This window comes from Cibotium barometz, chromosome 43, assembly GCF_041138505.1.
Source record: "Cibotium barometz isolate CiBa-2024 chromosome 43, ASM4113850v1, whole genome shotgun sequence".
Lineage (NCBI taxonomy): Eukaryota > Viridiplantae > Streptophyta > Polypodiopsida > Cyatheales > Cibotiaceae > Cibotium > Cibotium barometz.
In genome coordinates, this window is record NC_141088.1 from 14,639,349 (window position 1) to 14,656,044 (window position 16,696).

At 46.1% G+C, this 16,696-nt stretch overlaps 1 protein-coding gene across 3 annotated transcripts in view; it reads right to left on the reverse strand.

Annotated features, from left to right (window-relative positions):
* The window catches only part of LOC147613569 (zinc finger protein BRUTUS-like), an 88,340-nt gene extending 72,474 nt beyond the window's left edge, over positions 1 to 15,866 (reverse strand). For 2 of the 3 annotated variants that reach the window (XR_015263219.1, XM_086781563.1), the window contains exon 1: positions 15,442 to 15,859. Coding sequence is in view for 2 of the 3 variants with exons in the window: in XM_086781563.1 (XP_086637689.1) it covers positions 15,442 to 15,717 (276 nt within the window). In the remaining variant the exon portion in view is untranslated. Of the gene's footprint in view, positions 1 to 15,441 lie in introns of all 3 variants that reach the window. The other variant, XM_086781562.1, reaches the window with a different exon arrangement.
* Between the last annotated feature and the right edge of the window lie 830 nt (positions 15,867 to 16,696).

Here is a 16,696-nt window from a genome sequence, read left to right on the forward strand (position 1 = left end):
CAAGCTTGAAGCTACTCCATCTCTCTCTCTCTCTCTCCCTCTCTCTTTCCCTCGGGCCTCAAGGCTCAAGCTTTCATCCTCAACCTACTCTCTCTCTTCTACTCCCCCTCTTTCTAAACTTCATCATGGTGAGAGAAGAATCCTGCATGGGAGCTTCATACCTCCCATTATGCCCCATCCACAAACAAGAGCAAGTCCTATGATTGGGTTTGCAAGTATTGTGGCAAGGCCACCTCAAGTGGGCTAACAAGACTTGAAGAACATCTTGCTAAGGTGAGAGGTAACATTGCGCCATGCCCGGGTGTCCCACAAGCAATCGCCGATGAGGTCTTCAAGAAGATTCAAAGCAACCCACGAAGGAAGAGGAGTTTTGTAGATATTGAGGAGACCATCTCCTCACATGCCCCTCCACCACCACCACCACCAAATGCACCTTCTCCAACGGTCTCTGGCTCCACTTCTGCTCCCGATACGTCCACTTACGTCTCTGAGTATTCTAAGCAGCCCATCCACATGAGGCAAGCCTCTCTTGCCGAAGCCTCCGGTGGGAGTATCCAAGTGAAGTCCCACATTCAAAAATTGCAAAATGAGGCTGAGGGAGAGATTGCACGTACGATCATCGAGTGCAATCTTTCATTCCATGTGCTCAAGGCAAAGCCATGGAAGAAAATGGTGGTTGCCATTGCAAAGGCGGGCTACCAAGAGGGGTGGACCGGTCTCTCCTACCATGACATGCGTGGGAAGAGACTTGAAGAAGAGAAGATGCACATCAATAACTACTTGATCCTGTGCGAGCAAGATGGGAGAAATATGGATGTAGCATCCTTTCCGATGGGTGGAGTGATCGGAAGAAAAGAGGTCTCATCAACATTCTTGTCTCCTCTCCACTTCGCACATACTTTGTGCGGGCCGTTGACGCCGCACAAGGAGGGAAGAAGACCTCGGCCGAATTTATCTTCCACCACATTCGTCGAGCTATTGTTGAGGTAATCTCAAGACTCAAGAGTCAAGCCTCATCATTCTCTCCCCTGTTTTTTTCAATACTTTTTGGGATGAGATTGGGGCTGAGATAACATCGGCTTTGCAGGAGATGTGGAACACAGATTCTATGCCTTCTTCTCTCACTGAGGGGCTTATTTATCTTATTCCTAAGAGCGGGGATAAGACATTGATTGGCCAGTGGAGACCTATCACCTTACTTGGGACTGCCTATAAGATTCTTGCTAAGGCAGTGAGCATGAGGCTGCAGCCAATTTTGCAGGATGTTATTCATGATACCCAAAATGGATTCTTACACAGCAGGAGCATCTTTGATAACATTTTCTCGTTTTGGGAGGCCGTCGAATGGGCTAAAGCGAGCAATCAGCCCTTAGCCATTCTGCTCTTGGATTTTGAGAAGGCCTATGATAGAGTGGATTGGGACTTCCTTGAGGGTACTCTTAGTCATATGGGCTTCTCTCAAAGATGGATCAAGGGAGTTTCATGCATGTATCGTGATGCCCACAATAGAGTTCTTGCTTGCGGTGATAGAGGAGAGCGGTTTCAGATATCTCGCTCAGTACGACACAGGGTTGCCCATTAGCCCCTTTATTATATATCATAGTTGCAGAGGCCATGAGCATCTTTCTCCGCTCCACCCTCTTCGTAGTCATGAGTTGGTTGACTCTGAGTTAGCTGATGACACAGCCCTGTTTTTGGAGGCTTCACATATATGCTTATGTTCCTTCCGGGTAGCACTAGAGGAGTTCTGTTTGGCAGCAGGGGCACTCATTAATTGGCACAAATCTATTGGTTTTTGGGTTAGTGATTCACCGAGAGTTGATTGGGGTGCAGAGCTTGGTTTTACTTGGATCAGCAGAGGATGAACTCCTAGATATTTGGGATGCCAAGTTGGGATTGATATTTCTCCTGCACAGCAATTTGCTCCGGTACTTATGAGTATCCGGAAGAAGCTCCTCCATTGGAGCTCTGATTAGATTTAGCCTCCAGAGCTTTGGTGGCTAATCAGGTTTTGCTTGCCTCACCATGTATCGAGCGCATTCCACGCTTGAGCTCAAGAAGCCCTCTTCCACACGCTTCGCATACATGTGGCTTCTTTTAGAGAGGCTCTATGATGTGTAGTCCGCGCTCCGGCAAATCATAGTTTCCACTATGTGGAATGAGTGGGATGAGTCCAGCACCGATGCGGCCAAGGATATGCAACAACAATGCCTCAATGAGGAGTTTTGGAAACGGGTGCGGACCACTGTTGTTGCCATTACGCCATTCTACCGCACTCTCCGCATGACCAACATGGAGGGAGGAACCTTGGGGCTTCTTATCCACTTCATGAGAGAGGCAAAGACGGAGTTGCAAGCATGTACACTTCTCTCCCACGAAGAGCTCGCGAATCTTTTGCAAATTGTCGACACAAGGTATGAGTTCATGAGGAGGCCCATTCATGGTTTGGCAGCTTTGTCGCATCCCGCGTACAAATCACCCGCTATCGCAGAGGATCCGGAGTTGCTTGCCGATAGAGATGCATTCTTGCCAAAGGTATTGCTGTCACCAATTGGCCGACCATTTGGTCCATTCCTAGTTTTTGCGTCTCGTTCACTTGAGGCCAGGCCAGTGTCTCGTGTGAAGAGGCCAGTATTTTGCTGACATGGACGGGAGCCAGACTAGTGCCACCCGTGTGTTAGCAGGATGGTGTCGTATGGACGGGAGCCAGACCAGTGCCACCCGTGTATGACCTGGACTGTGTTCGACCCATGGGATTGTCACGCCATGGAAGAGCCAGTATTCGTGCCGTGTTTTGCCTATGGGACTGTCACACCATAGGGAAACTCGTGCCTGGAACTGTGTCTTACCTATGGGACTGTCACTCCATAGGAAGACCAGGTTTTTATGTTTTTATGTCGTGCCAGTTTTGTGCCGACAGATATTTTTGTACTTGTTCCATGAACGGGAGATATGTCCATGTTACTATTTGCACATGCACACATATTTTGCATGTTTGAAACTGTTTTCGCATGACATGTATTTGTGTGTTTGCCTGCCTGACGTGTTACTTACTGAGCGGGGACGCCTGCCAGTGAGTCGTGAAGTCTGCTCTGTATTCTGACGAGTTTTAGTGCATGTGAACAGGTGGTAAGTATGTTACACATGTTGTTTTAATATTTTATTCTAACCCCTTTGTTTTATAAGGTTAAGTGTTCACACTTATTTAAAAGTGGGCACCCCCTTTGGGCACCCACTTAGGGGCCAAGGTGGGGAGCCCCACTTTTAAGTGAGTGTGGGGGTGGGCATGGTCACCTACTCCCACTAGTCCCCACATGCAAACGTGGGTATCATCAATAGTACAACTCCACTTTAATTTTATTAAAAAAAGACTCCCTCCTTCAAGCGTGGGCATCCATCGCTTCCATCTAGCGTTGAATTCATCAACCGGCGATCACCTTGGCTGGCGGCTCTTTCGTCTACAGCACCTGGCGGCTGCTTCACCATCCATACAAGCGGCTGCCATCTCTCCCTTTACTACTGCACGTATTCTGTCCCCAGGCGGCTGGCTGCATCAGCACTACAGGCGGCTGCCATCTTTCTCTTTAGGCTGCGCTCCATCCTCCATACAGGCGACTGCACCATAAGGCTGACGGCTGCCTACTCTACAGGCTGTGTGTGTTTCATCTCTGGCAAGGCTGCGCTGCCCCTTGCAGGTGGATGTGTGCCCACTTCCAGCAAACGACTGCACCAGCTCCACCCTCATAACAAGGCTACACCGCCTTCTTTCTGCAGGCGACTGTGTGACCAACTTCAGTGGGCTACTCCTCTTCTCCTGCAGGCGCCTACTCCTCCTCCCAAGCAGGCGATCCCTTCTCCATACAGGAGGCTGTGCCTTCCACAAGGTGGCTGCACTTGTTGTAGCCAGGCGGCATCTCCCTTCTGCAGGTGACTGTGCGCCTCCATCTCCTCCATCAGGCTGCCTTTTCTCCACTGCAGTCAGCAAGGCATTTCTCTCCTAAGGCGGCTACTCCAACTTCTTTTTGGCAAGAGGTTGTGTCTTCTTTCATAGGCGGTTGCTCTCTCTTCTCAGGAGGCTATATCTTTCTACAGGCCACTACTCCCCTCGACGTGCTGTTGCATCTTGGTGTCCGTCACTAGTAACTGCACACATGGGTATTGGTTTTCTATCAACCATCTACGAGTAAGTGATTTTCAGATTTGAGTAAAGTATTATATGTTTAAATCTGATAAAAGATTCATCCCGCTCGGTCAACACCCGTTCGGTGCCGGGTTGTCCAAGCTATATTGGCGAACCTCGGTCCAAAGGTGCTGAGATCGGGAGAGCCAGGCGTTAGTACGAGAGCGCCTGTTTGTGCGTGGTCTCGGAACACCAGTGAGGCGCTCTCCGCGGAGTCCAGTGAAAGCACAGGACCGCAGAGATTGGACCACGCTAGTGGTCGTTCTGCTTCGAGCTTCTACATCGAAATTCGAGCCTATTTGTTTGGTACTGTTTTCATATGTACATGGACATTATCTGGTTCTTGGAACCCATGGAGCATTGTATTTATTAAATACTCCCAATAAATATATCATATATTGAGGGGGGGGTCGGCCCGTTCCGGCCCCAGTGCTGGTGTCCATTTTTCGATTTCATTTCATTTAAATTTCAAGTTGTTTTAAGTTGTCCATTTCAGATTTGTGGTTTTAAAGTTGTGCTATTAAGCGTGTGGGTGTCCAACGGAGTCTTTCCCACTTGACGGGATATGTTTCATTGGTATCAGAGCACGGTTGTTTCCCTCTTCCTAGTGGGGAAACGAACCTGTGTACTGGACATCCCGCTTTTAGCAAACTTTGAACACAATGGACAGCCAAGGCAACCCTTTGGAAGTGCCTAATTCGAGGGGTCCATCTAGTGCTTCTCGTGGGTCTGATGCCCTGCGTGGTAGACACAAGCCCCTTGAAAGGGTTATGGATAGTGAATCCAAGGGTCAACTGTCTCCAGGAAAGACAGTTATGCTTGAACAAGAGCCTGATGCTATGAGGGCTGAAATGGAACATATGAGAAAACTTTTGCAGGCTCAAGAGCAAGAGTTAAAGTTCTTGCATGAAGATCCACATCTGCAAAGTGCTATTGGAGCCAGGAAGGCTGATGCTATGGTTGATGTAACCTTTGAATCAATGGCTCGTGAAGTGGGCAAGAAACCAAGGGAGTTGGCACTTGCCTATCTCCTTCGCAAAGGTGATATCAAAGAGGGGGATGACGGAGAGCTGAAATTCAGAAATCCACCTCGTTTGAAGCATGGAGATCCCGCATCCCAAAGGCTGAAATCTTTTATGCAAAAGGAAGAGGTGACTGTCACCTCTCGTCATGCATCTTCTCTCCAAGGCACAAAGCCTGATAGATATATGTATGCCAGTGCTCATGGAGGGCATCAAAGTCACATGCATGCAAGATATGTATCTCATGGTGACACGTCTACTTCCAGAAAAATTTTGCCTTCTGAGTTGTCTCATGGAGAGACCATGCCATATGCAGGTAAGTCTCATGCATCTGAGCTTCGAGTTCGTGGAGCACATGCCACCGTGCCCCATGAAGCTTCTATGACGGCCCATGGAGCCCATGCAGACAGGGCTGCCCCGTTGGATAAGGGGAAAAGAAAAAGAGAAGACCATGAGCCTCATGCCAAGAAGCTCAAGGAATTCAAAGCAGGTGATAAATCTGTCAAATTTGATGTCTTTCATGGTGAACATGATGCTTCTAAGGTGTTAGCGTTTGTGGCACAGTTCGACATTGCTTTTAGCGATGAGGATTTCACAGAAAAGTCAAAGGTGCGCCATGCTAGCATGTTTTTGAAAGGGACTGCTGCCCATTGGTGGATCACTGAAAAGATCACCAAGGATCCCATTTCTACTTGGAAGGAATTCAAGGATAGATTTTATGCCCAGTTCTTGCCACCCAATGCAGAGCAAACTCTCACTCAAAAGTGGGACAGGCTGGAACAAAAAGATAATGAGAGTGTGCAACAGTATGTTAACAAATTTTGGAAAGTGTTGCTGGAAGTGACTCCCTTCATGCAAATCACTGAGGATGAAAGAAAGAGGAAGTTTCGTTCTGGACTGCAACCAGCATATAGATCGGGTATTGAATTGCACCCAAAACATACGTTGCAACAACTCACAGCTTCTGCTCTTGCTACGGAGCAATTGGTGCTCAAGATTAAGTAGGATCAAGGAAGTTCCAAAGGGAAGGACAAGGCTGTCCCAAATCAGCAAAAGGGTGGACAGCCACCTAAAAAGAACTTCCGGGAGTCCTACAAGGGTGGTAAAGCTGAAAATAACACATCTAAAGAACAGGGCCCAAGAAAGAACAAATTCGGCTTAACCCCGGAGCAAAGAGAGCAATATGCCAAGGATGGAAAATGCTTTTCTTGTGGTAGCAAAGACCACATGTTTCGGCACTGTCCAGATCGCAAATCAAAGCACGAGGACAAGCACACCAAAGCTAATGTACATGCAGTTCCTGATGTGCAAGGAAATACAGGTCATGATGCAAAAGAGCGTATGGTTTGCAAGGCTTGGGGGCAAATCAAGGATCAGCCCGCATTATTTATGTTTGATGACTGTGCAACTGACAATTTCATCTCTATGCAAATGGCAGCTGCATTGGGTATTGAGGTCGAGCATATGGGACCTCAGATTGAAGCTGAAGCTGCATTTATTGGTAAAGAGGTGCAGGTTACCCCTTTGATTGGGAAGTTGCGTATCCATATCCAGGGCTACCTTGATAATGAGCATTTCCTAGTTGCTCCACTGAATGGATGTGATGTATTGTTGGGCAAGCCGTGGCACCATAGGCTTGAGCCCCGCAAAGATTACAAGTCCAATATGATTTCTTTTATGCATAAAGGCCGCATGCATTTTATTGATGCTGGCAAAGAAGGGGATTCTATTCCAGTTGTATCACACATCCAAATTAATAAAGCAATGAAAAAGAGTCTTTCAGCGTACTTGGTTTTTGTGCGTGATAGTCTTGTGCCAAATCATCAAAATGTGGATGCTATGTCTAATGATAGGTTGAATTTTCTTAATGCATTCAACGACTGTTTTGCTGACTCATTGCCAGGTGAATTACCTCCCCAAAGGCCCGAAGATCACCGTATAGATCTTGTGCCAGGTAGTTCTCCACCTAACAAACCCGCATACCGAGTGAGTGCTGTACAACAAGAAGAAATTATGAAGTAGGTAAACGAGCTTTTAGAGAAAGGTTTGGTTCAGCCCAGTTCCTCACCTTACTGCTCTCCTGTGCTTCTTGTTCAAAAGAAGGACGGATCATTCCGTATGTGTGTAGACTATAGAGCTTTGAACAAGCTTACCATCAAGAACAGATTTCCTATTCCACGTATTGATGATATCTTGGATAAGCTTGATGGCTCAGCTTGCTTTAGCAGACTTGATTTGAAGAGTGGTTATCACCAGATACGCGTGGTGCCACAAGATGTCCATAAGACTGCATTCAGGACAGCCTTCGGATTATATGAATTCTTGGTAATGCCTTTTGGTCTCACCAATGCTCCTGCTACTTTTAATCGTATGATGGATAGGATATTCCGACCCCATCGCAAGTTTACAGGAGTCTTCTTTGATGATATCTTGGTTTTCTCCAAGAATGAGCAGGAACACAGAACTCATTTGGTCACAGTGTTCGAAGAGTTGCGGAAGCATAAACTTTTCGTCAATGCCAAGAAAAGTGAGTTTTTCCTTTCAGAGATTCATTATCTGGGACATATTGTATCCAAAGATGGAGTTACAATGGATCCTGCAAAGATAGAGACCATTCGGAATTGGCCCGAATTGCAAAACGTGCATCAAGTACGTAGTTTTCTGGGATTATGTTCGTATTACAGGCGTTTCATAAGGCATTTTGCTATGATTGCCACTCCTCTACATGATCTCACAAAGAAGAAAACTGCTTTCAAATGGACTTCAAAGGAACAGGATGCTTTCTTGCAGCTCAAGCATGCGATCATATGTGGTCCAGTATTGATTGTTCCTGACTTGCACAAGTCATTCGTGGTTGAATGTGATGCTTGTGGTGATTGCATAGGAGCTGTCCTAAATCAAGAAGGGCATGCAGTTGCATATGAGAGCCGTCGTTTGCATGATGCTGAGCTTCATATGGATATCCATGAGAAAGAGCTCTTGGCTGTAATTCACGCCTTAAAGATTTGGAAACATTACCTTCTTGGGGCTGAATTTGTAGTCAAGACAGATCATCAAAGCTTGAGATACTTTCTATCTCAAACCAAGCTTTCAGAGAAGCAGATGAGAATGGCAAATTTTCTTTCCATGTTTCATTTTCAGATTGTGCATACTCCAGGAAAGAAAAATGTGGTGGCCGATGCACTATCTAGGAGGCCTTATGTTGCTGCAATATCAGTGGCCTCTCATGGAGATTTATCTGCTATGAGAGATTTGTATCATTTGGATGCTGATTTTTGCCATATATGGACTGATTTGATGGCTGGTCATTCACATGCCTCTTATGTTATCAACGAGGGTTATCTTATGAAGGATAATTGCCTATGTGTGGTGAAGGATTTACGTCCAAAGGTTATGGACGAATGTCACGCTCCACCTTATGCTGGTCATAGGGGTATTATGCCTACTACTCGCATGATTCAGAGGTATTTCTTTTGGCCGAGCATGCGTAAAGACATTGAGGCTTATGTGCGTGCATGTATCACTTGCCAAAAGGTCAAATTTGATAGGCAAAAGCCTCCAGGTTTGCTTCAGCCATTGCCTATTCCCTCACAACCTTGGGAAAGTATCACGATGGATTTTATTATGGATTTGCCTAGATCCTAGCATGGGAATGATGCTATTTGGACTATTGTGGACAGGTTTAGCAAGCAAGCTCACTTCTTGCCCGTCAAGAAAACCATTAAAGCTGATCATATGGTAAAGCTTTTTCTTGCTAATATTTTCAAGCATCATGGTATGCCTAAATCCATTGTTGGGGATAGAGATCCCAGGACTACAACCCTATTTTGGAGGGCTTTGTTTGATAATATGGGTACTAAACTTGAGTTTTCATCAGCTTATCATCCCCAAACGGATGGCCAAAGTGAAGCTGCAAATTCAGCCGTGTTGGATTTATTGAAATGTTATGTGGCAGATCAAAAGACTGCATGGGAGAAGTATCTTCCACTTGTTGAGTTTGCCTACAACAATACGATCCATGCTTCCACAAGAAAGGCTCCGTTTGAGATTATTTATGGCAGAGTGGTCTTGCCACCCATCCTTCGTACAAAGGATGAGATTTTTGTAGCTGATGAATATGTTCGTGACTTGGATGTTGTCTTTGGTCAGGTGCGGACAGCCATTGCAAGATCTCAGGATAAGCATAAAATGGCTGCTGACAAGCATAGAAGGGACATGAAAGTCAAAGAAGGTGATTGGGTATTGCTGAAATTTGAGAAGGCTAGGCTTTGGAAGAGGCCCGGACGAGAAGGATCATATCTTAAGCTTGCTCCTCGCTATTATGGACCCTTCAAGGTGATTCACAAGATCAATGAAGTGTCCTACAGGCTTGCTTTACCTAGTCATTGGAAGATTCACAATGCTTTTCATGTGAGTCTATTTCGGAAATATGTGGGGCCAGATCCTAATGAGCCTGTCACAGAAGATCCGCCAGAGATTGAAGAGCTTGAGGAGATCCTCCAGCCAGAACAGATTGTTTTTCACAAGGAGAGAAAGCTACCTGCAGGAAAGCTTTCCAGGAGATACCTTGTGAAGTTTAAGAATTATTTGCCTATTGATGCCAAATGGGTAAATGAAGATTATTTTGCAGATTATCCGCAATTATTGCAGGCATATCTTGAGGCTTTTAAGTTGAGGTCAACTCTTTAGAAGCCCGGGGGGATGTCACCAATTGGCCGACCATTTGGTCCATTCCTAGTTTTTGCGTCTCGTTCACTTGAGGCCAGGCCAGTGTCTCGTGTGAAGAGGCCAGTATTTTGCTGACATGGACGGGAGCCAGACTGGTGCCACCCGTGTGTTAGCAGGATGGTGTCGTATGGACGGGAGCCAGACCAGTGCCACCCGTGTATGACCTGGACTGTGTTCGACCCATGGGATTGTCACGCCATGGAAGAGCCAGTATTCGTGCCGTGTTTTGCCTATGGGACTGTCACACCATAGGGAAACTCGTGCCTGGAACTGTGTCTTACCTATGGGACTGTCACTCCATAGGAAGACCAGGTTTTTATGTTTTTATGTCGTGCCAGTTTTGTGCCGACAGATATTTTTGTACTTGTTCCATGAACGGGAGATATGTCCATGTTACTATTTGCACATGCACACATATTTTGCATGTTTGAAACTGTTTTCGCATGACATGTATTTGTGTGTTTGCCTGCCTGACGTGTTACTTACTGAGCGGGGACGCCTGCCAGTGAGTCGTGAAGTATGCTCTGTATTCTGACGAGTTTTAGTGCATGTGAACAGGTGGTAAGTATGTTACACATGTTGTTTTAATATTTTATTCTAACCCCTTTGTTTTATAAGGTTAAGTGTTCACACTTATTTAAAAGTGGGCACCCCCTTTGGGCACCCACTTAGGGGCCAAGGTGGGGAGCCCCTTTAGTGAGTGTGGGGGTGGGCATGGTCACCTACTCCCACTAGTCCCCACATGCAAACGTGGGTATCATCAATAGTACAACTCCACTTTAATTTTATTAAAAAAAGACTCCCTCCTTCAAGCGTGGGCATCCATCGCTTCCATCTAGCGTTGAATTCATCAACCGGCGATCACCTTGGCTGGCGGCTCTTTCGTCTACAGCACCTAGCGGCTGCTTCACCATCCATACAAGCGGCTGCCATCTCTCCCTTTACTACTGCACGTATTCTGTCCCCAGGCGGCTGGCTGCATCAGCACTACAGGCGGCTGCCATCTTTCTCTTTAGGCTGCGCTCCATCCTCCATATAGGCGACTGCACCATAAGGCTGACGGCTGCCTACTCTACAGGCTGTGTGTGTTTCATCTCTGGCAAGGCTGCGCTGCCCCTTGCAGGTGGATGTGTGCCCACTTCCAGCAAACGACTGCACCAGCTCCACCCTCATAACAAGGCTACACTGCCTTCTTTCTGCAGGCGACTGTGTGACCAACTTCAGTGGGCTACTCCTCTTCTCCTGCAGGCGCCTACTCCTCCTCCCAAGCAGGCGATCCCTTCTCCATACAGGAGGCTGTGCCTTCCACAAGGTGGCTGCACTTGTTGTAGCCAGGCGGCATCTCCCTTCTGCAGGTGACTGTGCGCCTCCATCTCCTCCATCAGGCTGCCTTTTCTCCACTGCAGCAAGGCATTTCTCTCCTAAGGCGGCTACTCCAACTTCTTTTTGGCAAGAGGTTGTGTCTTCTTTCATAGGCGGTTGCTCTCTCTTCTCAGGAGGCTATATCTTTCTACAGGCCACTACTCCCCTCGACGTGCTGTTGCATCTTGGTGTCCGTCACTAGTAACTGCACACATGGGTATTGGTTTTCTATCAACCATCTACAAGTAAGTGATTTTCAGATTTGAGTAAAGTATTATATGTTTAAATCTGATAAAAGATTCATCCCGCTCGGTCAACACCCGTTCGGTGCCGGGTTGTCCAAGCTATATTGGCGAACCTCGGTCCAAAGGTGCTGAGATCGGGAGAGCCAGGCGTTAGTACGAGAGCGCCTGTTTGTGCGTGGTCTCGGAACACCAGTGAGGCGCTCTCCGCGGAGTCCAGTGAAAGCACAGGACCGCAGAGATTGGACCACGCTAGTGGTCGTTCTGCTTCGAGCTTCTACATCGAAATTCGAGCCTATTTGTTTGGTACTGTTTTCATATGTACATGGACATTATCTGGTTCTTGGAACCCATGGAGCATTGTATTTATTAAATACTCCCAATAAATATATCATATATTGAGGGGGGGGTCGGCCCGTTCCGGCCCCAGTGCTGGTGTCCATTTTTCGATTTCATTTCATTTAAATTTCAAGTTGTTTTAAGTTGTCCATTTCAAATTTGTGGTTTTAAAGTTGTGCTATTAAGCGTGTGGGTGTCCAACGGAGTCTTTCCCACTTGACGGGATCGGTTTCAATTGCCATCCAACCTCCACATGAAGTTTTTACAAGAATTGATCTTGTATAATGATAAGAGGGGTGGGCCGGCATTTGCCAATCCAAATGCATGGAAGAGGGAGTACCTTGTGAGGCCCCTCTTTTGGTGGGAAACTTATGGATATAGCCACCCCAATCTTCGAAAGGTGGCCCTAAGGTTGCTTGCTCAAGATTGTTCCTCCCGGCGCATGTGAGAGAAATTGGAGTTCCTTCTCACTCACCCATACCAAGATACGCAACAAATTGAGCTCGAGACAATTAGAGCGACTAGTCTATTGTCGCTCTAATATGCGTATGTTGCAGGCAATGCAAACAATGGATGAAGCAAGACAAGTAAGTCTTCAATGTTCATCACTAAAGTGTAAAGTATAATGTCATTATGTAAAGTTTAAACATGTTGCATCATGCATGTATAACATGTGTTTCTGACATATGTACATTGTAATGTATTATGTTACATGTAGGTCAATGTAGATGAGTTCAAGCTAACAGGAAACACTCTCAAGAGTGTCAACAAAGAGGTGGACGAGGAGGAGGAGAGAATATATGCCGACCTCTATAGAGAGCTAGAGGAGACGGATCGACGCATATCTCGTACTCGTCGTCGTGGGCGACCTACTACAACCAAGGATAGCGGCAAAGGAAAGGACAAAGGCAAGGAGAAAAGCAAGGGGAAGGACAAGAGCAAGGGAAAAGGAGCTTCCATGTGGCGTGGATCTAGTAGCGCTTCCGCAACTACCATGGACGAGGATGACCTTGTCATTGAGGGGCTTAGAGAGCCGGAGTATGATGATGAGGGTAACCTGCTTAGTGAGGGTGACTTCATTTTTGATTTAGAGACAGAGGAGGAGTATGCCTTAGAGGATTTCCTTGCATCAGATCATTCCTCTGATGAGGATATCTCCCCTTAGCCCACCTAGTACGTGGGTCCTGTCACTAGTCACTTCTTTTTTGTTCTAGTCTCGACTCTCTAGATATGTATTTTGGAAATTGGACCTCTATGCTGTAGCCTCTCATTGTACTTTTTTTTGTTCTAAATTCAATGAGACTTGAAAGCTGGCACTTCTAAGTTTTTAAGTTTTGTGACTTGCCTACTCTTGAGTCTTCACACTTCCGAGTCACAACTTTAAACTCTCGACTTGTATTGCTCTAACTTGAGAGTCAAGACTTGAGTCTTGTGCCTTGTTTCAAGATTTAAATGCATGTGGATGATGTTTCAAATGACAATGCAAGTGGTTTTCAAGTTTTTAGGTGTGTTTTTAGCATTTTAAAAAACACACACCGTATTTATCGTATCGTACGATATTAATTATATCATCGTACCATAAGTACACCGTATCGCACCGTACCGTACGCGTACCATATGACAACTATGCTTTGATTACCAGTGGCAGGCTCAGCACCATCACATGGGAGGAGCTTGTGCCCATGGTCTTGGACCAGGAGGAACGATTCACGAACCCTCCTCAGGGTGGAGGTTCGGAGGCCTTAACTGGCCAGCAGTCGAAAGGCCGTAACACGGGCAAAGGGAAGGCTTCATCAGAGAAGTCTTCTAAGAAAAAGTCCGTTACTGACCGCAAGAAACTAAAGGCAGAGAGGACCTGTAATGATTGTGGCGAGAAAGGCCACTATTGGAGGCAGTGTTCCAAGCCGAAGACCGAGAAGGGTGAAGATTCCTCAGCAGCAATCATGAAGACTTCGGCTTTTGTGCACGTGGAGGTGATGGACACCGATGTTTCATTTTCTTCACGCAGGGAGGAGGTTGGAGGATCTCCGCAACGGATACTCGAGAGTGGATTCTAGACAGTGGTGCGTCCAGGCACATGACTCCTTCCCGTTCAGATTTACAGGATCTCTGCAAGTATTCTGGTCACATTCTTTACTGGGGATACATCCACTATCCCAGTTCACAGTGAGGGCACGATAGAGATAGTTCCCGATGGCAAAGGGGGGAAGCCGTTCCCGTTCCCGTTCCATTGCTACTATGGTGTTCACACCTATACAAACACATATAGATGGTTACACTCATACTGGCCGGTATACATGGTGGACTTTCAGGGCACAAGAGACTCCGAAATAGCCAACACCAAGTGGGAGTGTATTATATGTTACAAACAAGCTGTAATAGTCTTGTACAAAAGTATGTGGCCTTTGGCATTCCAAAAGGTGAATATTGACCTACTCTAGACCTCAAGGGTCCTATCCATGACTTGACCCCCAAGTGGGAGTGAGCTCCCAGAATGAATCATGCATAAGCCTTATATAGGCCCTTGAGAAGCGGCCAACCTGCTGTCAGCCAGCAAAGAGGACAAATAAATGTTATCATGCTGCCGACCAGCCCTGTAGCACTGTTCTTACCCTGCCAACCTGGTCATGAGATGGCTTTTGGGATCCTCTTGTGCCCTGCTTATGCCTTGAACACTCTGTTCATCGGCTGCAAATCAGGGTGTTTAGCCTTGGATGATCCGCCATGTCCATGTGTGCACATGATGTGCAGGAAAGGGGGGGCTTAAGTGGGTGATTGGGACCCCATCACCTGTGCTGTGTATGCTCCATCTCTCTTCCTATCTCTATCTCCTATTTGCTCTTAATGCACACCGAACCACGATTAAGAAGCTTCCGCTGCGCCACATGTAACATGACCATTCCAGGTGATACCTAACATAAGGCAGAGGCCACATGTGACCTATCCAACAGAACACAGATGCCACACATGTCATGTTGCAAGGCAACAAAAAAATGCAGACAAATGTGAAAAGTGGCATATTTAACACAAAGCAGCTATCAAACACAAGGCAGATGTCACATATATCATGGTCACAAGGAAGCAAAGAAATTATGAAAAATCTAACACACGGCAGAGGTCACATATGACTTGTTTTACATACAAAAAAGGCAACACGTGCCATATCTAACACAAAACAAAAGCCACATGTGACCTATCAGATGCCACATATGTCATGTCATGGGGCAACAAAAAACACACACCATACAAGGCAGAGGCCACAGGACGGCAGCATGTGACATATCTAACACAAATTTAGAAGCTATATGTTACGTATCACATGCCATATATGTCGTGTCATAAGGCAATATCTAACACATGGCAGAAGCCAAGCCATATCTGATTCAAGACAGAGGCCACAGGTGATAAAAGGAAACGAAGAACAACCTAACACACAGAATATCTGATTCAAGGCAAAGTTCATTTTATATGATGTACAACAGCAAAAATCAATCCTGAGATTTCCATTCAAACTAGATGTAGATGAAGACATAAATGGGCAAATTTGGCCATTTTGGGAGAGAAATACCTCATCTTCAGCATTACTGTGCTGAGTGTATACAACTCTGAGGAACTCATAACGATCATGAAGTGCTCGGAACTCCTTTTCGCCCCCTTTTTCCACAGCCAGGGCATCCATGAACAGGCGTTCCAGCTCTGCTCTGATAGCCTTGTGGAAGAAGAGAAACACCAGGATGGGAGACCTCATGGCTGCTGTTGCTGCTGTTGGAGTGGCACGAGCAACGTCTTCATCGCCAAACAGTGTTCTGAGATGAGGGTAGGCAACCTCCACAGAGCCCTCCATAATCAAGCAATGTGGCTTCAAATCAACAAATTGAAGCTGACAAGATCAACGCAAAGCTTAGTTAATCTTTGTCGCAAATCTGGATAAGCTCGGTGCTAAGGATGCCTTTACTCCCTTTCTTTATTGCCCCAAAAAAACACGAGCTTGATAGCCTTTTCTCTCAAACTTAAACTCGACCGGTTTTTATTATTGAAACAATCACAATGCGGTTTGTTTGGATAACTTAAATTTCAAAATTTTGAATCTTCAAAGTCAAGCCTATGCAAAATTACAAGTGGCCTTTCTCACTTTGAGCTCTGAAAATTACACTAAAAGACGGTTTTTTTCCTCACACCGGTCACTATCACGAGTCTTTAGCTTTGTCATCTCACACATAAGTTCACACGTAGTATTGGCCCCAATTATCATGAGGGAAGAATTTGTTCTTTGTAAGGGGCCTAGGCTCTACTTTGTTGACTGAAGGGAGAGAGGTGAGGAGAGAGAGAGAGAGAGAGAGAGAGAGAGAGAGAGGAAAGCTACTAAATACAATCGTTTTAATCTTTAGCTAATTGTTTGCGATTGCTTAGGCTTGCATTTCACAAAGGAAGGCCAAAATCAAATATCGCTTTCTTAACATCAGAAGTTTGTAAAACGATTCTTCATGAACGATTCCCCTAATTGGCCACTCAATGTGCTAGTGCTTGATTTTGGAAAAGAAATCCGAAGAGAAGAGGTGTTTGGGGAGCAAGAGGGGAAGGGCAAGGGGGGTTTTAGTATTTTGCTAAAGCAAACTTGCGTGCCAAATGCTCTTCCCTTTCTCTCACACAATGTGAAGAACAACCACAAATCCCTACCACGGGTGACCTCTTCCCTGTCTCTCATGCAATGTGAAGAACCACCACCAATCCCTACAATGGGTGACATCTTTTAAGCCACGCAATGGTGGACTCGCATCATGTGCAAACAAACCTATACTTTAGTATGTAATACCCATGTGTCT